This window comes from Xylocopa sonorina, chromosome 17 (assembly GCF_050948175.1).
Source record: "Xylocopa sonorina isolate GNS202 chromosome 17, iyXylSono1_principal, whole genome shotgun sequence".
In the NCBI taxonomy this organism is placed as follows: domain Eukaryota; kingdom Metazoa; phylum Arthropoda; class Insecta; order Hymenoptera; family Apidae; genus Xylocopa; species Xylocopa sonorina.
This window is the reverse complement of record NC_135209.1, coordinates 2,414,531-2,440,558: the sequence shown is the minus strand read 5'-3', so window position 1 is coordinate 2,440,558 and position 26,028 is coordinate 2,414,531. Positions and strand designations below refer to the sequence as shown.

At 37.5% G+C, this 26,028-nt stretch overlaps 3 protein-coding genes across 5 annotated transcripts in view; all 3 read left to right on the top strand.

Annotated features, from left to right (window-relative positions):
- The first annotated feature begins 6,513 nt into the window (after positions 1-6,513).
- On the top strand, positions 6,514-7,394 carry LOC143431195 (uncharacterized). 2 transcript variants are annotated; one of them, XM_076907754.1, is made up of 2 exons: positions 6,514-6,663; positions 6,870-7,393. In XM_076907754.1, the coding sequence occupies exons 1-2, from the start codon at positions 6,657-6,659 to the stop codon at positions 7,322-7,324; spliced, it is 462 nt and encodes a 153-aa protein (XP_076763869.1). In that variant the 5' UTR covers positions 6,514-6,656; the 3' UTR covers positions 7,325-7,393. The 2 variants fall into 2 exon arrangements, with proteins under 2 accessions (XP_076763869.1, XP_076763868.1); XM_076907753.1 differs by having other exon boundaries at positions 6,521-6,681; positions 6,870-7,394.
- A 336-nt stretch (positions 7,395-7,730) lies between these two features.
- Positions 7,731-9,044, top strand: LOC143431143 (nitric oxide synthase-interacting protein homolog). Its single transcript, XM_076907680.1, has 5 exons — positions 7,731-7,953; positions 8,024-8,135; positions 8,201-8,601; positions 8,689-8,797; positions 8,876-9,044. Exons 1-5 carry the CDS (start codon positions 7,778-7,780, stop codon positions 8,945-8,947), a joined length of 870 nt encoding a protein of 289 aa, XP_076763795.1. The 5' UTR covers positions 7,731-7,777; the 3' UTR covers positions 8,948-9,044.
- Positions 9,045-10,505: 1,461 nt separating this feature from the next.
- Cyc (basic helix-loop-helix ARNT-like protein cyc) overlaps positions 10,506-26,028 on the top strand; it is a 52,818-nt gene continuing 37,295 nt past the window's right edge. For both annotated transcript variants that reach the window (XM_076907658.1, XM_076907657.1), the window contains exons 1-2: positions 10,506-10,660; positions 22,232-22,291. The gene's annotated coding sequence lies outside the window, so the exon portion shown is untranslated. The remainder of the gene's footprint in view (positions 10,661-22,231; positions 22,292-26,028) is intronic.

The following is a 26,028-nucleotide window of genomic DNA, read 5'->3' as shown; positions in this document are numbered from 1 at the left end:
CGTGTTTCGATGCGTACGAGGAACGCAACCCACCCCTGTTATTACTTTGCCAACTTTCGTGGAACATCGTGCACATTACGCCATCGATATATATCAAAAGTTTCGCATTTTTACGTATCTTAAGAACTCCAACCATCTCGAGAAGAATAATCGATGAGAATTGTTCGTTATTTTAACTAATGCCTTGGCAACGACGATATCAGACTTTTGGCAAGTAACGTGTACACGTTGTACGAGCATAATTGCATCAGTTTGGTTAAATAGAGACATCGTCTAGAGACGAACGTTCGTAGAGCAATCCTCGTCCTATAATCGCCTATTATTGCACGACATATTAACGAGACTTATCAAACCTATCGAACGAGTATCGTAGAACGATATCGAACTTAATTCGCTGCAATTGCGATGAAATCTCACGATGAAGACTGTCTCGAAGAACGTAGAAATTCGTACACGCCAGGAGTAACCGTTTATTAAGAGAGCATATATGCATTTTGTTAAAGAGAACAAAAGATACGTCACTGTACAGCGTGAAACATCGCGAGAAGGCACAGATCGAGGGTGCAAAGTTAAAGGGGACGCGACTGAATCTTAAATATCGTACGCAATAGATTAACGACACGTTTGAAAGGGGAAAGATAATGTTAAACTACTGATAAACAAATAATTACTTGTACTATATATATATTACGCGGTTTCAATATTATAACTAAAGGGCAAAAGTTTACATGTTACTCGTTCGTACGATAGATAGCTTAAATATATTCCAATCGTGGTCATGAAAAGGTATTCGTATTTATTTGAAAAAAGAAATCTTCATTTCCATGGCAAGTTTCTCGTTTCATGGGATTTCAGTCGAATCGAGAGCTATTTTCGAAAGACCAAAAGGGTATTTACATTTACCTCGTATTAGATACAGCGAGTACCCTGATAATACCGCGTTAAGGGTACTTTCTATCAACGACTTAACTGAGTCTATTTCGTTCACTCGAAGGAACCATGTGTCAGAAAATTTATAACGAAACCGAAGAATACAATTCGTTGTACATACAACTCGTACACATAGTTCGTTTTCTAATTCTATTTGTTAACAGACAATTACCGCAATGACGTATCTTCTGACTGTATCTATGATATATTGTATGTTACATGCCTTCTGTCAATCTGTGATCACACTTTTAGGTATGATTGTCCAGTAACGAAATGTAAGTGTGTGTCACAGCTTTCAATCTTTGCACGATCCTAATTGGACACTATTTCTCCCCTATCCATCGTTTCCTCTAACACTATCCAATCATATACAATATTATAATTTATAAAAATATTCTCTACACATATTTCAATTATTCAGATACAAATTGAAGATAAAATGCAACACCAATTCACATATACTCTTCATAAAATTACCACTTCGAGGACCAAATTAATCTTTTATGCACAACCAGACGCAATTTTCTGTGGCGTTTAACAACAGGTGTACGTTTACATTCCTAAACGTTTTCAAGTGAGATTCTTCGATCGCCAATCCCACGAGAGATCGCGATAGACCTTCCATAGGGTGTCGTGCAAAATTGAAAGCTGACGTTAAAGACGACCAGCGCGACGAGAACTTCGCTGAAAGTTCCGTGAGATCGGTTCGTTCGAGTACGAGTACAAAGGTTGGCTTCGCCGTCTAAATTGGATGCCGAATAACCGAGCGGGGACTAAGGAATGCCGATAATGATAATGCTTGAGATATGGGACCAGGAAAAAGTTTGTTGTAACTACTTTTCCCGGCTACTTTTTTATGGTACACTTTTTTTATTCCACGACCGTTGCGACGAACGCGTCGTATATAGCGACGCTGGAGTCTGGCTGGCGAAAGTTGCGCGATTGGGATGAGAGGTTGCTGAAAACACCCTTAACTTAACCAGTTTCTTCAGTGGACAGAGTACGACAATTAAGAATGACACCTGCAGCTAATAAAAATATCTAAATCGACTATATATCGCCTAATACATAAAAGAAAAATGTGTACATTCGATATGGGATTATACTTATAGTTGCGCGATTGGGATGAAAAGTTGCTGAAAACACCCTTAACTTAACTAGTTTCTTCAGTGGACAGAGTACGACAATTAAGAGTGACACTTTGGGCTAATAAAAATATCTAAATCGACTATATATCGTGTATAGAGTCTGGCTGGCAGAAGTTACTCAATTGAGATGAGAAGTTGCTGAAAACACCCTTAACTTAACTAGTTTTTTTAATGGACAGAGTACGACAATTAAGAATGACACTTTGGGCTAATAAAAATATCTAAATCGACTATATATCGTGTATAGAGTCTGGCTGGCAGAAGTTACTCAATTGAGATGAGAAGTTGCTGAAAACACCCTTAACTTAACTAGTTTTTTCACTGAACAGAGTACGACAATTAAGAATGACACTTGCAGCTAATAAAAATATCTAAATCGACTATATATCGCCTAATACATAAAAGAAAAATGTGTACATTCGATATGGGGTTATACTTTAACACAGGGTGAGTTTCAGCTCTCGTGTTGTGTAATCTACATACGCAAACTGGATATTTGACTATCAGTATGAATTATCGGTATTTGATCATCAAACTATGGATATATTCTCTGCTAAATATTACTGCTGAACAATTAAGCCAGAAGAGAAACAGGTTCGATAAGGGTAGAATGATGAATACCAGATGGAGCTAGTGGAAAGGTTAAATCTATGCGCCAACTCTCGCCAAGTCGACTTTAATCCGTGTACTGTCCAATTTTACCAGTCTGCTTTATTCAGAACCGAGGCAACTTCGTTGATAATGAAAATTCTAATTAAAAGGAACCAGGATAATTGTCTGACGATATAGAATTAATATGAATATTAAGTTACTATACAGGAACCAAAATACTGATTTCATTGCACGAGCAAATTGATGTTTTCCAATTCGATTGAAGAAACAGATTGATAGCTGTAAAATTGGACAGATACGTGACTGTTTGTTTCTATTAAAAACGCGTGGCGGTCGTGAAACTTATGTTCTATCGAGAAAATAACTTGTAGCTGTATAACCCTTTAACGAATTCATATATGTGCGTATATATAGAATATATCTCGCCTAAAATGAGAGATTATATATTTCACCTAAGCAGCACAAAAAATACAATTTATAAACTATTCGTTTTGTACTTAAAAGTAGTGAACTCTAACTGGATCAATAATTTAACTTCGTTCTAGTCTTGGATACCAAAGATGGTTATATTTTTTGTTCAGAAGAAGTATATTAATTTATTACTAACTTATATATATATGTTTCAACTGTTACCAGTCTTATTATATTCATTAAAAATTCACCATTCCTACTTTAATTGGTATTAACAGATATATTGCTATATATAGTGACGTAATACGTTGTTTAATTGCGTTGTACTTATTATCTGCATTTAATATACCTCTACTAAACGTCGTCGATCGTGAAATATGAAAGTTAAGGAACTATGTTAACCGCGTCTATAACGTGCATACTTTGTGGTCTTCGACTTAATACGCGACAGTGCGATCATCTAAGATAATTGCGGTCGTTAATATTTAATATTAACACGTTAAGGCACACGTGTGCGAGAATAATCGACAGGCACTGCATGCGTATTCGTATCGCTTGTCGCAAAAAAAGAAAAAGAAAAAAGAAACAAAAAAAGAAAAAGAGATTATAAGCATATCTCCTGAATTCTATGTTCAAGTATAATTGCATTTTCTTGTCTGAAACGCACCCACAATTTATGCAGTGTCCGTCCAGAGTTGTACTTTTCGAGAAGATTCCTTATTTTGTAATAACTGTATACCATCGAGGACGCATCATAATTTATACGAATGTCACACGATACGCGCGTATTCGCAGCGTGATCGATGATTTCTCATCGCGAGAGAGAGAGAGAGAGAGAAGGTATTCTCGAATTCGCTGCGTTCGAATACCAGATTTTTCAGCTTCACGTTTGTTGCTTGTTTGCTTCTCTTTTGCTACCAAGTCGTTTCGTTGAGTACTTTGATACATTGTCAATAAAAAAAAAAAAAAAATAAAGAAAAGTAATAAGAACTACTCGAGCAACGTATCGTTTAGCGAAACATTGGAATTGTTAGAAAAATTCTTTCGAAATTACACACATGAACATTAGTACAAATAAACGCGAATAATTTTTTATCGAGCAGGAGTTATCTTCTCCCATGAACCACACGTGATTGTATGGTGCTACGTGGTATATATCGCTGGATATGGAAATTGTTAACTGCGTCCGTTGTTTTCTGAGTAGCTTAGCGATAGACGAAAGTAGCCATAGTGCAGTTTACGAAATAAGAAGCAGTATGTTTTAAATAACCAAAGTAAAGTCCTCATCGTTTTTCAATTACTACTAATTTTCTAAGCCAAGTTCGTTCATTGAAACTGAACGATTCTCGTGCTTCTCCATTACTGCTTTAGTTTTCGTAAAACGCGATTCCTTTGCAATTGTTAACACACAAGTAGATCGATGCATGAATAGATCATTAGTTTAGTATCCAGAACGCAATACGTTTCGTTCCTTACTCAATACAAGAGACTAATTTGGTCGTTTCCTGTATTTCGCATTTAGCAGGATCTAGCATTAAAGCACACGAGTATCAGTCGACTCGTGTGTGCATCGAAAACGTTGCAACAGCACTTTAATTAATTCGAACAAGTTCGTTCTTACGAACTGGGAAATGTCGAGGTACATCGTTATTTATTTCATTGGGAAGGCAGGTTGTAAAAATAGCTTCTCGAATAACGCCACGGGAAGTTGTTTAAGAAAAAAGGATCGAGAACAAATTCTTAATTAAGGTACCCAGGCATATCAGCGTTGCACATCATAAATTTCCATGATTCACATTTTTAATTGACCACCGCCGTTTTAATGCCGCGGTGCTTTTGCAACAAGCATTTACGTCGCGAACATACGGAATTGTTTGCATCCACACATGCATATTGCGTTCGTACGTGTGTAACTTGTAATATCTCTAATTATATAGAAATAAGCACTTGACAGATCTCGAGGAACGATTTACGATACTATTTCATTGTTTCGTGATACTCAGGTAGTCAGTCAATGCGACAAACCAAGACTGCTACGATTTAATACGATGAAAATTTGTCACAATTCCATTCTGTAGAGTTACATTGCGATCTGATAGGTTCGCATTGTCAGCAATTGGCAACAGTAATCATACGAAGCTTAAAAAAGGAGAGACTTCCTCTCAACAGTACGTTACTTCGTTTCGAGGGTTAAAAAGTTCTCCTTAAATAGCAAATTCTCTCTCTAAAGACTCATCCAATGACTGTCTGGGTAGATTAATGACCTTTCGAACGAGATTGTCAAGAACCACTACACATATTACACTTGAAACTCTGAGGACCATAAACTCACAATAAAGTTTCTCGTCTCCTTCGTGTAAGCGTCGATCGAAGCGTTAAATACAAATTGTTGTACCACACGCAGGATCTTCGATTACGCTTCGATCGCGATGCTCGCATAAAACGTTGATATTCCACTGTGAAATAAGCGATAAGTAACCAAACGAATCAAAAGCAAAAAGAGAAAACAAAAAAAAAAAAATGAAAAACAAAGTCGATGTTGTGTCTGAATAAGTGTCCATTATATCGTCAGCATGGCGAAGCATACTAAATTATTTAACCATCGATTAAGAGACTTATGGTAGATCGAGATCGAGATATATAGCGTAGCTAGGATCGATGTATATTGTGTTAGTTTAGCTGAGTAGATGAATGTCACAAGCCTTGTATAACGTGTATTGTAATCAAAAATAATACGAGACCCTCTTTCTTAGCCAATATAGTAACGTTAATGTAACATAAACATTGTTTATTTTGTACTGGATGTATTTCGCATTGATGTATCTTTTGCCAGCGTCTACCCAGACGTTATACACACGCGCCTCGAATCTTGATTAAAAATGGAAAAGAGAAAATGAAAAATCGTCCCTTCATTTTATGAACGTATTGTTCATCGTGGATTATGTAAATGTAGATTTTATAATGTTGTAATAAAAGGATTTCTTTTTACACAGCTCGGACACACCTATGCGACACGCGCGGTTGTAGATCACAAAATTGTTTGTAATTTATTTATTTTCATCTAGTCTCTAACGTTACGTAGTTGTTAGTGTTAGCAATAGAACTGGTAGAGATAGAGCTGTAGAGAATATTTATATTAATTGTGTAAATACCGCTTAAAATCTGATAAGCTGCAATTTATAAATTCTTTCTAAAAAGTACACTTAGTGCCTCTTATTTACATCATTTACAATCTACTTTTATTATAAAGTGAGCGATGATTATCATCGTTAAGAATATACGATTTATTATTGCTAAGGATATGGTGTTTGAGCATGATGTTTCTTTTTTATTTTTTGATTAAATATTCCGCCAATCTTTAATTAAATAAGGTAACACATAGATGGCGTGAATACGCGACTACAACGCTACCTAGAAAGTTTGCTTGTAGTTTTAATAGTTGTCTGTAATCAACTTTCTGTATTACCATGTAACAACATCAAATTATAAACACAGCAAGTAATTAAAGAAGCAACTGAACAGACTGAGAAACTTCACTGTAGATAAATATTTTACATGCAAGGTTTGTATTGCACCAGAGGTTAGTGTTAAATATTTTCTAAGCACTAGATTAATAACTTTATAAGTTAATATACAATATCTATGTATACTAATATTCTTTCTCTGTCTCTCTAGATTATTTACAATATTTACTTCATTTTTTATAAGAGAGTCGTGCATATAGATCGATATGTGTGTATATATATATATTTATATTTATTTTTATAGGAATGGACCCAGAATTTCTTTCTAGATTAATACCGCAGAATAAAGAACACGTACGTCCGGCATGCAAGAAATGTGGATACGCTGGACACCTTACATATCAATGCAGAAACTTCATCAAAGTGGATCCGAACAAGGAGATTGTTTTAGATGTTAGTAGCACAAGTTCTGATAGCGATGAGAATTATATTACTCCATTGACTGAACTGCGCGAGAAGGAATTAAAGAAGAAACTCCAAGAGGCCAAGAAGAAGCACAAAGAGAAGAAGAGTAAGAAGAAGTCTAAGAAGCGCAGAAAATCGGAAACAAGCGATAGTGAGTCAGAATCAGAAGCCTCCAGCGAAGGAGACAAGAAGCATAAACATAAGAAGAAAAAGAAGAAATCTAAACACAAGAAGCACAAGAAACATAAAAAAGATGATTCCTCAGACAGTGACCGTGATACCAAGAAAAGATGATTTATCTTTTTACTATGACTTAATAATATTAACATTGTAAATATCTTGTTCGAAAAGACAAATACAATGTATGTACATAAATAAAATTATACCATTTACGAATAAACGTTATACGACTACATTTAAGTAAATTATGTATGGTTGCAATACAAAATTGTTCCATTCTCTCTTGTATAAACAAACTTCCATTTATACAATAAGGAAGAATGAAAGAATTTACATGCATTTGTATTATGTTTCGCAAAATATGAGAAACGAAAATAAAATTATAATACCTCAGAATGCCTTTGAATAATTTGTGTCTAAAATCTTCAGAAGAAAAATTCAGAACTTTTATGCTCGTCTGGCACGTGTTCGAACCGATGGCATAGTAGTCGTATTATCGCACAGATGTCACAAGAGTAGCAACGAAATGCGTATGGGTTAGGACAAGGTAAAATTGGTAAACAAAGTATGACGCGACATGCAAGAAATTGTACGGCTGGTGCCGTTTATACGTATCACGAGAAGAAGAAAGATGCAGCAGCCTCTGGTTATGGTACAAATACGCAAAGAGTTGGGAAAGATTCTGTTAAAGATTTCGACTGTTGCTGTCTGACTTTACAACCATGCAGAAATCCTGTTGTAACGTTCGTACATTATTTTCTGATTTTTATTTACTACTCTTATAATTACCAATGCAAACTTTTATATCTGCAGGAAAGATGGTTGTTTATTCGATAAGGAAGCTATATTGGAATATGTTTTAACGAAGAAAAGGGAATACGCAAGAAAGTTGAAGGAGTACGAGAAGCAAAAAAGGCAAGAAGAGGTAAGCATAGATGAAAGATGAAAAACTGTGTATTTTATATAACTGACTCTTATATATTTTTTAAGGAACAATCTAACGAAAAGACTGCCAACGAAGAATTGCAGAAATTGCAGAAGTTCTTAAAAGGAGAGAGGAACATTGTTTGCAGAAGTCAAACTACAGGCGATGAATCGACGTCTTCTGTTTCTAATATGAGTAATGGCAAAGACAAAATGTTACCAAGCTTTTGGATCCCTTCTAAAACACCGGAGGCGAAGGAAACGATATTACAAAAACCAGATAAAACAATTTACTGTCCGATTAGTGGGAAACCATTAAAGATAAAAGATCTTATTCCTGTAAAATTTACCGAAGTACGAGATCCAGATGATAAGAAGTCTCTTATTGTTAAACAAGCAAGATACATGTGCCCAATTACGCATGATATTTTAAGTAACAGTGTACCGTGTGCAGTTATAAGAACAACGTATGCATATCATTAGCTTATGATACTTTCTATTCTATCAGTCGTTGTGTATTGAATACAAACAAATGTTTTATCGTTTTTTTTCAGCGGTGATGTGATTACAATGGAATGCTTTGAGAAAATTATAAAGAAAGATTGGATTAATCCTTTGGATGGTACAAAACTGACCAAGGCAGATATCATACCTCTACAAAGGGTAATTGTTACGAATAAAAGTAAAATACGATTGCGTACAAGATACAAAACATGTTAACGTATAATTACTTATTTTTAGGGTGGTACTGGATATTCTTCTGTTAACAATTGCTTGGAAGGAAAACACGAAAGACCAGTATTACAAGCGTAAAACAATTACGCATTGTAAGTTTTATGAACATGTAATTTTTAATGTACAGGGGTAAAACTTGTTAATCTTAAGGGAATTGAATAAAATCTGTAATTTACTTCTGTTTTACTGAACGACGAATCTCTGGCATGTTGACAATTGCAAAGATCGTGCGTTTCATACATATAATTACGTAATATAAAATAATATATGATATTATGTATTATTTTATATTATACTATGCATAATATGAAATACAAAATAATTTAATAGTTATACGTGTTCGAAAAGAAATTAATTCAACTTTATGTTCGAAGAACGTGCGCCAATAATAATATACGCGTCCAAAAAGAAATTAATTCAACTTTATGTTTAAAAAATGTGCGCCAATAATACAAAATTACATACCAGCGCCATTACGAAGATAGTAAGAATGCCGTTCTGCAACCGCCATTTTCGTCCACCCTCGTAACATTGGTTGCATCAGTTAATCTAGAACAAAGGAAACTGAATAAATTCACTATGTCTTATTTTATACTACACTAACGATTCTACGAACTTGTGATTAATACACACTAATAATTTACGCCGCAATTATTAAAAAAAAAGTCTATTTTGCTCATAATGGCGATATCTTTGGTACCAGGAAGCATTACAATGATTAATACTATATTTTAAAGTTATATGGAAAGAGAATATTTTACCATTGCTTCTACGACGCTGTGTCTTCTTTATTTACGAAATGGAACACTTTTTGTCCTTTTTGAACGCGATATTACGATTAAATAAACAACGCGACGCGGATAATCGCGACGAGAAACCGCGGATCGACGCGACGCGATTCGACTGAATTCAAATATCTCTTAGCGCGCGTTTCAGCCAATGAGAGGACGGCAGTCCCAGAATGCCTTTCGCGGTCCTGTTCATACTCGCACAGCGTCAGTCAGAAAGTGCCGCCATCTTAAGGTGCATACTTTTTTAAAGCATTCCGAAATTCTGCCGCTCTGCAACCGCCATTTTCGCAAACCCTCGTAACATTGGTCGCATCAGTTTATCTAAAACAAAGGAAACTGAATAAATTCACTTGTCTTATTTTATACTACACTAACGATTCTACGAACTTATCATTAATACATACTAATAATTTACGCCGCAATTATTAAAAAAAAAGTCTTATTTTGCTCATAATGGCGATATCTTTGGTATTTGGTTTAATACTATATTTTAAAGTTTATATGGAAAGAGAATATTTTACCATTGCTTCTACGACGCTGTGTCTTCTTTATTTACGAAATGGAACACTTTTTGTCCTTTTTGAACGCGATATTACGATTAAATAAACAACGCGACGCGAATAATCGCGACGAGAAACCGCGGATCGACGCGACGCGATTCGACTGAATTCAAATATCTCTTAGCGCGCGTTTCAGCCAATGAGAGGACGACAGTCCCAGAATGCCTTTCGCGGTCCTGTTCATACTCGCACAGCGTCAGTCAGAAAGTGCCGCCATCTTAAGGTGTATACTTTTTTAAAGCATTCGGAAATTCTGCCGCTCTGCCGGCCAAGCGGCAATCTGCGAGTCTACGTTTAGTGTCCGCTCTCTGTTCTCGTAGTGCTTGCGCGCGTTCCCAACTTCGATTGCCCGCAATTGCCTCTTTTATTCGAATAAACGCGTGCACGATATCGGTTGGAAAGTGCAGAAGTCGCGATGATCGTCCGCCAATAAATCGAAGGTGAGTGGTTCTCCGCGTAAGTGTCCCCCTTGTTGGATCAAAGTATCGTCGCACGTGCAATATCTCGAGGGTAAACCACGTTTAGCATTTGGTAAGTGAACAATTTGTAACACGCTTCGCGAATGATACAATCATCGAGCGAGATCGAACGTCGATGCGAGCGATGGCGGATAACTCGACGAAGAAAATGTAATTCTATGTAATGTAATCGTGCTTTGTAGGATATCTGAGCAGCGAGAAGTTTGTAAGTTTCCACTTTACTTCGCGAACAAGCGTCTGCAATTGATTCGTAAGTGGGACACGTAAATTCATCGATTCGTTAATTATCAATGGCGAGATAATGCGACTTGGTGTAATTCGAAGGGAATCTCGACGTGCCTCTATCTCGTTCGTGTTGTATCTCTTGTTAAATGTGAAACGTTCGACAATAAACAAAGCTACGACGCTGTGTGTGATAAACATTGTATAGCACAACGATGTTCTCAAGCATTAACCTTCGCTCTGTTCGTACTTTTCAGCATTTTCGTTTGTGCGTTCGCGGGTTTAACACGATGCGGCCCCACTACCCGACACTACGACATCTCATTTTTCACGAGCATGCATTTTCTGCGAGAACACAAAGTTAGTCTCAAGATACCACGAATATGCAGATATCGTTAAGTATTTTCCTATTTACTATTGGATAAAGGATATTAGCTATGTTTGTCAACGATTTACGAATCGGTCGAAAAATAATATTTTGAACATATTGAAAGTATAGTATATACCAAGTTACCTATACTGTAGTCATTTATTGCATCAGCTAAATCGATTTTAAGTTATCGATTAATTGATTTTCCCTTGTCTCGCGATAGTTGAAACGCGGTTGATTTCTAATTTAAACGACCAAAAACGAAATTGTAGTCGCGTTGTATTACAGACAGTGGTTCGAGTGACTTATCGTACAATTAATCGATAAATTTACACGTTTATAACATTTCGAATATTTCGTCTGACAAAAAGCAGGCAGAAAAACAAACTTAGCATTCAACACGCATATTGTCGACTCGCGGTTAAACGTTCCTTTGTGTACAACTGTAATTGTTAAAATGGAATTTATTACAGTGATCCAGTTAGTTGGTAGCCACGATGTAATTTACACACATTGTCATTTGTACAATTGTCCGTCTCGCACTCTCTGGCATCATCGCGCGATTAACAATAAAATAGATTCCATATAAATTACTCAGCGACACGCGCGCGCAGAACAATACATACACATTTCATTAATCATCTGACGGCGGGGGTTGGATAAAATAATGCAAATTTCTCGATAATATGTTGACATACAGTAATACCACCAATGGTAAGATAACCTTCCGTACACATAGCAATATATGTACATATATATATATATTTGTATATAGATACTCGTATTCGCAACAGTGTTGGATGTTTGCGTATGTATATAAACTTACGCGAAACCTTGTTATATCACTAAGCACATCTGCACGATGTCTACACGACCACAAAATACGTGCCGGCAGCGTGTGCGACGGTACGCGCACGCATGTGTACGTGTCATACGTAATAGAAGGTTAAGCTAGGTTGACCGACCATGATGCAGAGTACATGCGTAACGAATAGTTCGCACTGATCATACGAGAACACGTACGTGAGAGCAAAAACACGATATGTGCGGTGCATGTGTTTTCCTGCACGGGTAGATGATAAGCGGCGACACAACGTTATATCATCGTCTACGAGGCGCATGGCGCATATTGCGACACGATCGTTGCAGTTCTTTCACCCATTCGATTTGGTCGCACTACAGACGCTAATACGCGTGCACATCCATCGTGCTACACGCACAGGATATTTGAAGCTCTAATTTAAGAATAATCAACATCCAATTCATCTCAAGTTCGTCCACCTATTAGCTCTATGATCAACGGTTCATCGTCGCCGCCGTTGGTAAGGATCAGCGAATCGATCGATGTGCACTTATTTCAAACGCCCAGTCGTTGATCGATTCGATGATCTTTGCCAGTAGCACGGCGAAGACGTTCATTGTGAGTCAATAGGCGGACGAACTTGAGATGAATTGGATGTTGATTATTCTTAAATTAAATGTTTAATATTGGCACAGTAGTGCTGTGATACGTTCAACTCGTCTCTAGTCAGATATGCTCTTTGCTTATGTATTTTATATTGACTTGTTTGTCAAGCTCTATGATTTTTAGTTATGTTATACAAAGTCTAAAATATCACGTAACGAAATGGTGAGGAAAAAAATAAATTCACTGCATGTATACACTTTTATAAGACGTAGCGAAGAGTAGTATCTTGATAGTGGTTACTACGAAGTGGAGATTACGTTTAAATACAATTTGAAGATTTCTCGGTACAGAGTTAGTTGGAAAATTCCTGGTCGCCATCGAATCGTTTCATGGTAGTAGTCGCTGTGAATCAGTCTATCATAATGTGTCTTGGAGCGTGAGCAATTGACTTCTACAAATAAAGAAAATTGCTTGTATCTGCCTCCAAGAGAATGGATTTACATTAGAAGCTTGTATTTACTCAGGCACTCCTTGAAATTATCATGTATGTACCGTTAAGACTGGGATGTTTTACAAGAGGGTTGCTTTTAACACTATTTTAAATTAACTTGAATGTCAACACGTTCTTTCTTGCCATTAATCATATCGAATCCCATCAGATAAGCTCGATAATTATTCAATACTTATATTAAAGCGCAATCAGCGAAGGCAAAATGCAAATCCTGTCTGTATAAAATACCAGTAGCCCATTATCGCAAGTATGAGTACTTAATTAATTCAAATATGAGAGTTAACCGTTCATTTTCGAGTAGCTTTTCTTTCCCAGGAACTTTTTTGTAGGCGAGTTTAATCGGTTGGTCACTTTCAAGAGCGCAATGCGAGATTCTTTCATTAACGACGAAGCCAGCAGGAGAGAAAGTAGGAACTGACAGTAGTTTACTACCGTATGCAGTTAGGCTTTGTTGTACAGACGTACTAAACTACTGATCTCGCCTCTTAAGAAACTCGTGGACACACCCGTGCACCTAAACGTAATCATAAACACGCTTGTCATCCTGGTCGTACATATTATCCACTTGTATTGCACGTCAGATTTTATCTGCTATATTTTATCTCAGAAACAAATGAAAGAAGGCAGAGTGAAAATACTTTCCTTGAAATTTTCGAGCTTTCAGCTTTCAAGCTACCATTCACCTTTCGCCATAAATCATTTCTATTTGTACAATTAGTTTCGTAAAGAAAGACAGTCGAGTCGTGGCTGGCAAATTAGCAAATTCTCACAAATATTTATTCTGCCTTCCAATGGTGTAATTCAAACAGACGTACTAACGATGTTCCGCTTTTGACACTAGCCGCTTACGCAAGGGGAATAAAAAAATTCTCTTTAGAAAAATTTAGACGTGATTTCACGTTACCTGGAATCGTCTGATGTTTATATGCATGAACCATCGTTTTCAAACATTTCCTCGTGGCATCGTCAGCCGTTCATTCAATTGCGATTAGGATTAATGGATCACGGAAAGATTCGTGGCGATTACGTTCCTGTTTGTTCGTTAATGCGACACGATCATTTCGAGCGCGAAATATTTCGCAAAATTTCCCTCGATCGCGCAAATTCTCGGCGATTAGGCGAGAATTACGAGCAACAGTTTCCTCCTGGCGGAAACTGTTAGGCACGATCGCTCGTTAATAAATGTGTAGCAGTGTGCCCGGTCACCAGTGCTTCGTACACACTTGAAACATTACGTAATGCATCTTGCGTGTTTTGCGGTGCGCATTACCTCATATCAAAGCAATTCTCGAGAATGGCGCGGTCATTTTCCCACCGTGGCTACCCCTCCCTCCTTCTTTCAAATATGCGTGATCTTGTTTCCGTTTTAGAAAATACACCTCGCTGAAAAATCACTGTTTCCTCCTTTCTTGCGAAACCCGTGCAGGATACACGGGAGACACCACGCGAGTACCCTTCTACGAACACGCGATTAATTTTATTTGCAATTTTAATTACCGTCTAATGTTCGTAGAAAATCACTCGATTACGTAGAAATGGAAGGTTTTAGTAGACAATGTACAGTGGTGAATTCGATGAAAAATGAACGTGTAACGTTTGTGGTTAATGTGTGAACGTGTAACGTTGTGGTCATGAACGTGTCGCCGTAATGTCACTTCCGTTTGGCAATTTTACTTTCGGCGATATGCAGATCCTGGCTCGCAGCCGTGTTTACGTAACGCAATATCGGTCATGCACAAATCGGGGGGAAAAAGTGAATCATCGATTACACTTGCTAGGCTGCAACATGGGCGATGGCTTCCTTGTTAAACCTTGAGTAAGTAATCTGCCCCTGAGGTGATACGTTCTGCGATAAAAATCGCCTAAAACCTGAGGACTCGTCCCAAGCTTACTTCGATGTCCTTAATAACTTTCATACTTAGTTCACTGTAGAACTTGAAATTTTTTTTTTTAATTAAATTTAACTGTTTTATATTAAATATCGCATGCAGAAAGTATGCTGTTATTGCAAAATTTTGTTCTAATTATTTAAAAGAAGTCTGAAGATATATCTTACCGGAGACGTTCGAAACAAGAACCACTGCGACTATATGTTATAATCTTATGTAATAGAGATACAAAACTTTGAGCGTAGAAAATCGTGGAAATTATATAACACGTTTTAAGAATTAGAATATTTATACGAGTAGCGCGTAAATTATTTATGAGCAACATTTCTTGGCTTTATATGTTAACTAGGTATTACACTTTCAAGGTTTCCGCCAGTTTTTAGACGGAAATCTTGTTGTTCGCAAATACGAATTACACGCTTTCGTTTCAGAGATTTTGACGCAGAACGTATGCAGATAAGGCTGCTCGTGAGAATTTTGCGTTATCACCGTTTTCGTGCGCACTTTTAACGCGATAGAATCCATTTCAACGATCTCGCAGCAAAAGGTTCCTAATTGCAAGCGTTGGTAACATAACTCGTGCCACCAGGAAACGATTCGAAACAATTTTTGTACGTGCCATTGAATTGAAAGGAAAAACGGCGTGCGCGTGTCACAGAAAGAGACTCGCATCAAACATAGTAACACCAAAGGAAGTCATTAAACTACATTTGCATAATCTCGCGCAAAATTGTGTATATCAACCAGCGTGTAGACTAATGAATGTAATCTTTGTTTATACTATCGGTTGCACGTGCGCATTTTTATTGAAATTTTTGCGAACCGTAAGTTGTGATAATGCTGAAATAAAAAACGCATATCTTTTACGTCACCGTGTTAATAGTCTGTTGCTCGAGTGGTTATCGTTATTACGCAATCTTTATTTCAAACAGTTGAACTTTTTTTCCCTCTAAATCCACACTCGCGCATTTGAACTTCAATTGAAATTAATTACTCTACTAATATTCCTTTCGATTATGTCACGCGATTACGTTCACGATAATATCGATTACGAGTTTATACAGTTTTCTTGTTCGATTCTCGAGCAGAATGGCTGAAAGAGAATACTTGTTGCTGTCTGTGCAAGAGTTTTGGAATGGATTCGACCCGATGCGTGGCACCTCGACAGTAATATGACCCAGTCAAGATCGCCGACGGCGAGTCTGGCTAACCAGAATCAACCACAGCGCGCAGATCCGAAAAGGTCAAAGCGTTTCAAATGCAAATACCATTTCTCTCGTAAGGGTACATACATAATACCGGTTGGTGATTGCACCGTGGACGCGGGTCCAGTTGGCCAGCGTAACGTCGTTTTACGTTTGATAATTATTTGCGTCCCGCGGCATGAAATATCAAATTAAATTCCAAAACCGTTGACCGAGTCACGTCCACGACGTACGTTGCATTCACTGCCTGCTTCACTTTCTCTACGATACGGCTCACCATAACCGATGCGAACCGTTCGCTCTGGATTCTTACGATCCTGCACCGCTGACCGATATTCCTTCGATGAGAACTAAAGTATCCCACGAAGTATCTTAAAAAAAGAAAGAAAATTATTCTATAACATTTGTGACATTTTTTCCAGCAATAATTTCTTTCTTTTACTGAGCTCTAAATGTTTTGGAATGCGAAAACTGTTCTTACAATCCTGCACCGCTGACCGATATTCCTTCGATGAGACGCGAACTAACGTGTTCCACGAAATATCTTAAAAAAAAAAGAAAACTATTCTGCAGCATTTCTGACATTTTTTCAGCAATGATTTCTTTCTTTTACTGAGCTCTAAATGTCTTGAAATAGATAAGTTGGATGCGAAAACTGTTCTTGCAATCCTGCACCGCTGACCGATATTCCTTCGATGAGACGCGAACTAAAGTGTTCCACGAAATATCTTAAAAAAAGAAAGAAAAATATTCTACAGCATTTGTGACATTTTTTCAACAATAATTTATTTCTCTTAGCTCTAAATGTCTTGGAGTAGATAAGTTGGATACGAAAACTGTATATCATAATTCTCAGAATATTTGTGATTAGATGTAACAAAAATTCGTGCGAAATGTCATTAAAGAAGTCGTATCGGTAAGTGGCGAGATATTTACAATATTTTATTGTACATTGTGATAGTAAACGAGAAGCTAGATTAATATTTACTAAACTTGCCGTTTATCGTATGACATAAATCGTCATTATCGAGCAACGTATCCAGAGTAATTTCCACGATTTTTCCGATGTTCTCGCGTTATGCAAGCCTCGCACGCCTTATCGTTCTCGAATCGTAATGTACTTTCAAAAAATGGCACTAAGGCGCGCCAAAGTAGACGCGCGCGATTCGAATCTGCGCGCAGTGTATTAGAACAAGCATCGATCATGCGACGACGGAAGTCGAATAGCGTGTGAAACGGCACGAGAAATGAACGAAGTCCAATTACGACGACGAAGGAAGCTTCGCAAATATTGAAAACGGCCTTGCGAGCAGCAGGCCTTCCTGTTAAGTTCCACGTCACAGGTCAAGCACACACTGAATGCGAGCCGCCTGCTATCGGCTTGCTACGAGTTCGTTATCTAATGGCGCATTGATAAGGAAATAAGTTGGTCGCCTTGACATTGCCGTCCACGTAAATACGACCCAGCTGTTCTCAGGATGAGTACTCGCTGTGTCGTTTTAACAAACGCGTGACGTGGTGCCTCACACATCAGAAAACTGGGACTTGCAGGGATCCTTATTGCACCTCGCGTTCGTCAACGCAGATAAAGTAGCGAATTATCGTCGACTATCGAGCATAGCCAGTTGAATCGTTCATTGAAATCCATTAATTTACGTAATAACTATTCGTATCCGGTATTACAATAACTAACCAGGAAACGGGCCTTTTTCTAGATAATATGGAGTGCTTGCGTATGTCCATAGTTTGTTATCGATGATGTCGTGATTATAAGAGCAAAGATGCGTACGTGTGCATTGTTATTGAAATATTACTTAACCCTTTGCACTCTGGATTATTTTTTGATTTCGTTACCAATAACTGCTTACTATTTTAAGTATTTCATTTGAAATTTATTTTGAACAACTGTTTCTCAACTGCTGCTTGTAAACAACTATGTTTACTAATTGCATTAAATATAACTCTGAAACTTTATTATAATTTATATTTATGGGGTTTAATTTCTTTTTTTTTATTTACTGATGTCGACAAAAGAGTGCAAAGGGTTAATATTACTTGGAGCTTACTTTTCGTTCCATCAGAAATTTTCATGTTTACTAATTGCATTAAATATAACTCTGAAACTTTGTTATACTTTATATTTATGGGGTTTAATTTCTTTTTTTTTAGTTACTGATGTCGACAAAAGAGTGCAAAGGGTTAATATTACTTGGAGCTTACTTTTCATTCCATCAAAAATTTTCATTACTTCCAAGGTTTCATTTATCAGAGCGTAATTTGTAATTAGCTTTAAGACGAAGAGTGTTTCTTAGATATTATTATATACACAGAGTTATCATTTATATCGATCAGTATCGATAGAAATGGTGAAACGAGTACTCCACTGTGCATACGCGTACATAATCGACATGATCGACGTGCCACGGTGAAAACTATGTCGGCAACCGTTTGTAACCTGTTTAATTTCTCCGGGGTATTTGTGTTACGCAACCACTGAGAGAGTTAACGTGAATCACAAGCCGGTGTGGCGATCATGTACAGAAGTTACCGTGATTTTATAATAGTCAAATAGATTGAACGTGCATTATATCACAGAAATACGCACCCGCTGGCGCGCGTAACGAGTCGATCGGTTCCCTTGATTACGTTACATTATATTATGCGTGCGCTCGACGCTTGTACGCTTGTAGTGAACCTTATTCGGTTTTTGCTTGGACATTACGTGGAGGAATTCACTCCTTCGTTCGCCAGTGACGAAATCTACCCCCGCAGCATCACATTTCGCGCGGAACCTGTTTCCTCTGCCATTTGGCTTATTGCCTGAAGTATAGCTGACTTAAAGTACGATTTTATCAGCCATTGATAGACCATCGTTTATCGAAAACTTCGAACGTATGCGAGAAGAGCAATCTCATTGATATTTGTAGTACAATTGATAGATTTTAAACGCAGGAGGGTGATTTCCGTGTTGCCTTAAACGGGATACACGCGGTAATGGGGCGATTTTCTTGCGATTTCCGTGCAAGTTGTTTGTTACGTATTTTACCAACGCGTAGCCATTGATAGACCATCGTTTATCGAAAACTTCGAACGTATGCGAGAAGAGCAATCTCATTGATATTTGTAGTACAATTGATAGATTTTAAACGCAGGAGGGTGATTTCCGTGTTGCCTTAAACGGGATACACGCGGTAATGGGGCGATTTTCTTGCGATTTCCGTGCAGGTTGTTTGTTACGAATATTCTTAGAACAACAATGGATGTTGCGTTGGAACCGCGTATTGTTTCCAGACGTGAGTAACGAGCATATTAGTACAACGTCTAATACAGTTCCAACAGGGCATTAACAATGTAAAGGTCCGCACATTGTAGCCAGAGGCTTGTGAATGTCATAATAGGTTCGAAAACTCGAGGATACAGATGTTCAAAGCGGACGAGGTGGCGCATTAAATGAAAAGATTCTAACAACGACCCTTCATTGCCCACCTGACACTCTCCTGCGTCTGTGCTGGTATAATTCTGTCGTAAACATAATATAATTGATTATTCAGTTTTGAGTCCATACAACTCTGTACAACTGTGACGTCATTACGATAGGTATCAAACTGTGTTTCTGATAGCATTGTGTTCGAACCTACCCTTAAAAGTAGCTGAGACGTTCCTGCTTGGGAAAATAAGGCGATATTTTTGAATTAGATTGAATGGAATTTGGCTTGCATACACGTACGTAGATCGATTCATTCGAACTTGCTGACATTGGTACACTTTTATCACCCATTATAGTTACTACAATTTCGACTCGCACGCGAACAAAAATTTGTGTTCATCCTTAAGAATAGCTGAGACGTTTTTACTTGAAAAATAAGGCAATATTTTCTAATTAGATTGAATGGAATTTAGTCAATTCGACATTCGTTGGTACACTTTTATCGTCCATCGTAGCTGCTACAATTTCGAATCGCACGCGAACAAAAATTTGTGTTCATCCTTAAGAGTAGCTGAGACGTTTCTGCTTGAAAAATAAGGCAATATTTCCTAATTAGATTGAATGGAACTTAGTAAATTCGACATTCGTTGGTTTTATCATTCATTGTAGTTACTACAATTTCAAATCGCAAGCGAACAAAAATGTGTGTTCATCCTTAAAAGTATCTGAAACGTTCCTGCTTGAAAAATAAGGCAATACTTTCTGATTAGATTGAATGGAACTTAGTCAATTCGACATTCGTTGGTTTTATCATTCATTGCAGTTACTACAATTTCGACTCGCACGCGAACAAAAATTTGTGTTCATCCTTAAGAGTAGCTGAGACATTGCTGCTTGAAAAATAAGGCAATATTTCCTAATTAGATTGAATGGAACTTAGTAAATTCGACATTCGTTGGTTTTATCATTCATTGCAGTTATTAGAATTTCGAATCGCACGCGAATAAAAATTGAGACACCTTAAAATATTTCCACCAATCGCTAGTTTGGCCTGCTATGCTCCTTGCCGACTTGGACGCACCACGTCGTCATTGTTCAGCGAACGAATAGGCCGTTTTTATGACCCGCCGATGCGACGATAGGGGATGTCGTCGACAAGACATAATCTGTCAGCCGCAGGCTTGATGACGTTTATGTAATCACGTGGTTAAATTGTTGTACTGTTGTCAGTGGCCTTTATGTAACCGGAATTCAACAGCATCCTCGTCGAGGAGCACGAAAATGTGCGCTACGACCACGTACCATCGATCTGCCTAGGCGTACCCTGCGACGATCCGCATAATAACACTTTCACCCGTGCGATCGAGATTTCATGCTTTAAAATCGACCTGCGTTCGAAAATTCTTACGTAACTTTCAACCACGAACGTAACGATAGTTGTGCGTTAAATATATGGGCGCGAAACGATCTCCTCATCGACCGCCATGCCACGATTAATAGCCATACAGTTTAGATTGCAATAAGAAAACGATTTTTATTCATACGCAGCTGTTATCGAGGATTCGAATCAAGCTCGATTAGGTCACAGAATATACGCGAGATATAGTTGCACCGAAAGATCGGAAAATCGATAGTCTTTTTCATGCTCGAACGAGCTCAGCTGAATTTTTCCAGCCTAACAGCTGCGATTATTAATTATTACGATATCCGTATTATGCGCATCGTTATTCGCGTTGCGTAATGTATTGAGCGTGATTTTTTTTCCTCCTGGATTCGATCGTACCTTTTTGCCAATGATTATGAGACGCGTCAAGTTGGTAAGCAAAAGGTGATTCATTTTCTCGTTGATTTGTCACCCCGTGGGTGCTCCTCGCGCACCCTGCGCGCTTAAACGCGGGGGTTGTTCCTCTCGCGCTTCTTTCACGTCTGAGTGAACAGCTCGAAGCTTAATTAACAAGTTGTCGGACCAATTATAAAAGTGTACAACGAGAGAAAGGAGGTCCACTAATTTGCCTCGCGATCCTTCGACGAACGATATCGACGTGTACTGAAATTGAGAGAAAAAAATGAGGTAAAAGGTTGTACGTATAATTAAAAATGATCAGCAGTGATTCAGATTAAGCAGCAATTTTTTGTACACATCTTTATAGTATCGTATATTTTTATTTCACGTTGCTGAGAGGTGATATTCATTCAAATCGGATTATTTATATTCTGAAGAATATACGCGAGTAAGTTGATCCATTCTCGTGGAACGAAATGGCTATCCTTGCGATTTTAATCGCTGGCCAACGCATGTTTCCTGTTCCAATGCTATACGGACGTAAATCGAACGCAACCGTTGGCTTTTGCTCTGCGAAATTCGTGTCGTTGAAATAGGGGTGTCGGATTTTCTGCATAGTCGACAGATTCGACGAAAACCTTCGAACAATACTTTTACGTTTCGTAGAATCGAAGATTCGCTGCTACTTGTTGGGTAATTGGTTCGTTTTGCTTGCAGATAATTGGGCCATGCAGCCAAATGAAGGGACAAGTGGAGCTGTTCCAGGTGGATTTGATGGTACGTCTAATCAATTTTATACCAATTCTTATTGCAATCATTGCAATACGTCTTGCAACGCGACTTTTTATCACCGCTGAAAAGAAACAAAAGGCAACGATTTTTTTCTTGATATACTGGAGTATATTATCAGAAAGAAGTAGCAGGTATATCAAGATTTTACTTCACCTTGGACGATATTTATTTTTATTATCTCATTCTTTTCTCATCACCATTAATACATTTTTTTTGCCATTATCAATAAAGACTCGTCATTATTAATTGTTTTCGTGTATGCACATCGATAAGAAGCAGGGAACAGTAGCAAGACATAATTCCAAGTGCTAGAACGAGGCTTCTTTTTTATTTTCTGATTTTCACTATTATCAATACAGACTCGTCATTATTAATTTTTCTCGTATATCTACATCGATAAAAAGCAGGGAACAGTGGCAAGACATAATTCAAGTGCTAGAACGAGGCTTCCTTTTCATTCTCTATCTATTACAAAATATTGTTCCTCGGAAAGTGTACGATTTCAAGTAAATCAATGTAGTTTACAAAGTAATTCCGCGTATAGATTGCGAGGGAGAAATTTACAATTTTATCGAAGTCTCGCTTATTAAAACGGATACGCGATAATTACTATTCAACATTGAAATTTTCCATTCAAGTATACTCTGCTCGCTCGCGGCTGTCTAGGTGCATAAATTACTTAATATTTAGTGGATAAATACTTCCGCTCGTTCGATTGTACACTGTGAGCAAACAGAAAGTCGCATGTGAACCACCTCGAAGGATACGATCACGTTCGATCGTGTTAAAACGAAAAAGATCCGAACGACGCGGTGGAAGGGAAGGAATGTTAGGTGTATCGAACTGGTATGATTGTACGGTCAACGGTTACTCGTTATACGAGCATAATTGAGGGTCGAAGGAATATGCTTTCACGGGTAACAGCATTTCCTGTGCTGGGATTGTATTACAGAAGGTTGACCAGTGTTATCTTACCAATCAATTCGAAGAACAAAATTCCGAAATCTCTGGTCACTCAAGTATCTGAGAAAATAATTGATACCTCGATACGTTGGCAGTAATTGAAAAAAAACTCGCACGAATGAATAAATAACACACTGCTGGAGGGGCCATTAACTGGATCTATCATTAGACGTAAAAAGAATGACATTTTTTCATAATAGGACTATTTCGATTAATGCTCGTGAATAAATAAAGAAACGAGGTCGTTATTGAGATTCTCAGATACTGCACAGAGAGAGAGAGTTTTGGATCATTGAAACTGACTGTTAGATATAAACCACGGTAAAAAAAAAAAAAAAAAAACAGGTGAACATGGCCAGCGTTCGATCCGTATTTGTCATGGCTATTTGAGGATTACTCGCGATGGGGCGAAATATTCCATTTCGAAAAGTTTACGCCCGCAGTTTAAGCCGATGGCTCGCCCGTTAACGAAGGTTAAGGATCGTTGTTTGAAACGCATCATCTCTCTGCGAATAATTGGATAAGCGTGCGGCATCAGAGAGAGAGAAAGGGGAGAGAAAAAGAGTGAAAGAAGGCAGATGCGTGCGAAACGGCCCAAAATCGTAGCAAATTAATCGACCAGGCTAATCTCCTGGTCACCGAAAAATCACGCTAATGAGTATGCAGAGCCGATTTAGAGAGGAGATCGCGAAAGGCCACTGTGGTCACTTCAAACGTCAATGTCGATCGCAAATTGGGGGGCTGATGCACGGCAAAGGGGGTGAGCGTATCGACGACAACAATTACTGTTGCGTTACAAACAGGTAGCAGCTTAATTCGCGTAATTAACGCTAATTAATGCAGTAGACTCGAGCCACGGGGCAGTCTCAGCATTGATCAGGCCACGACGGATTTGGCGAACGCTGCGCACGACCCTGTCTTGACCGATTGATGCGCGTGCAACGATCACTCTCGATGGATCATTGATTAAAAGTCCTACGTTTCACGTTTCACGGAAAGATTATTGTTTACTGCCACTCGAAACGTTAATGGGTAACATTTATCGCTTCTTCAGGTAACGATAACATTTATTCGCTTAGAAGCATATCTGCGATTCGAAATTAGTTCTAGTAAGTAGTAGCTGATATAATTGGACTTGAATTATTAGGCTAGATAGATGGATAATTGAGATGTCGACATGTGAAAGTCGCTTTGTGGGTTGTTACTCTCGTTTGCTTCTGATATTTCCATTCTACATGACATGTGGAATTTGTGTTATTAAATTTATGACAAGATCGTTAATTAAAGTCCTTGAGATTTAAATGTATGTAATTTCTTGCAATTAATTTTTAGTATAAATTGTCGAATGCTCGTATACCCCGTGTCAGATATCGACGATACTGCGAATCGTACGATATAATAGGGGAAACTTTTTTCATAAAACATCGTAGCACCCTTATGTAGTTTCTTTCAAGTTGCTACTGTGTTTACGAAGTGTCTCTGTACAAGAAGTCTGCAAACGTAATTCCGTGTCTTCTTCATCGTATCGAGGATGTGTTGCAGTGAATCACGTATATATTTCAACTAAACGGGTGCCATTTCTTAGATTGAAAATTATTTTCATGCTACGAAGATGTAATATCATAGAATAGAAAAATTGTGACAGTATAATAGATGCAAATTATTGCGTACAATTTGTTGATTAATGTTTTTATTTTTCTCTCGCATTACCTCTGAGAGAACGTTGGGTTTCTTATGTGCTCGATTGATATACTCCTTGAATAACGATTTCCTTTACTTTTTATTCAATACTATATAAGTATATGCGCGTATATACCAGCGACATATGTGAGTATGCTCGTATTAGCTTTTGCCCTGAACAATGCACATTTCGTTGGCTTCCTGCGGTAGATATCGCTAGGAAATTCTTTAAAATGCAAATTTTAAAGGTGACAATGCCAATTCGCGTGCCGTGTGTAAAATATTATGACAAATGACGAGTGTACTTAGAAGTATTAATTAATTATTTCTTCAAGTAAACTTGTCGTCCAAGTACGCGTGGTACCTCTTATTCTTTCTAAAAATAACGTTCTTTTGGTGGAATAATAGTTCTAATTATAGAAGTATCATTCTAATTTTCACAAATTTATGAAACTTCGATTTGATATCTGAAATTTCAATTTTAAGTGACTACAAAATCGTGTTTTGTACACGATTTTCTCTGGCGACTTCTCCTTTACCTTCCCTGAATAATATTTTCAATTGTGGAAGCATCATTCTAATTTTCACAAATTTATGAAACTTTGATTTGATATCTGAAATTTTAATTTTATCTGACTACAAAATCGTGTTTCGCATACGATTTTCTTTAGCGACTTCCTCCTTAGTTTCTCTTAATAATATTTTCAATTATGGAAGCATTATCCTAATTTTCACAAATTTATGAAACTTTAGTTTGATATCTGAAATTTTAATTTTATCTGACTACAAAATCGTGTTTCACATACGATTTTCTTTAGCGACTTCCTCCTTAGCTTCTCTTAATAATATTTTCAATTATGGAAGCATCATTCTAATTTTCACAAATTTATGAAACTTTAGTTTGATATCTGAAATTTTAATTTTATCTGACTACAAAATCGTGTTTCACATACGATTTTCTTTAGCGACTTCCTCCTTAGCTTCTCTTAATAATATTTTCAATTATGGAAGCATCATTCTAATTTTCACAAATTTATGAAACTTTAGTTTGATATCTGAAATTTTAATTTTATCTGACT

Bases quoted from the DNA above. Each gene is read 5' to 3' on its own strand.
- LOC143431195 (XM_076907753.1), top strand. From the start codon at position 6,657: ATGCAAGGTTTGTATTGCACCAGAG. The intron at 6,682-6,869 runs GTTAGTGTTAAA...TTATTTTTATAG, and splicing joins AGGTTTGTATTGCACCAGAG to GAATGGACCCAGAATTTCTT.
- LOC143431143 (XM_076907680.1), top strand. From the start codon at position 7,778: ATGACGCGACATGCAAGAAATTGTACGGCTGGTGCCGTTTATACGTAT. The intron at 7,954-8,023 runs GTTCGTACATTA...TTATATCTGCAG, and splicing joins TGCAGAAATCCTGTTGTAAC to GAAAGATGGTTGTTTATTCG. The intron at 8,136-8,200 runs GTAAGCATAGAT...ATATTTTTTAAG, and splicing joins AGCAAAAAAGGCAAGAAGAG to GAACAATCTAACGAAAAGAC.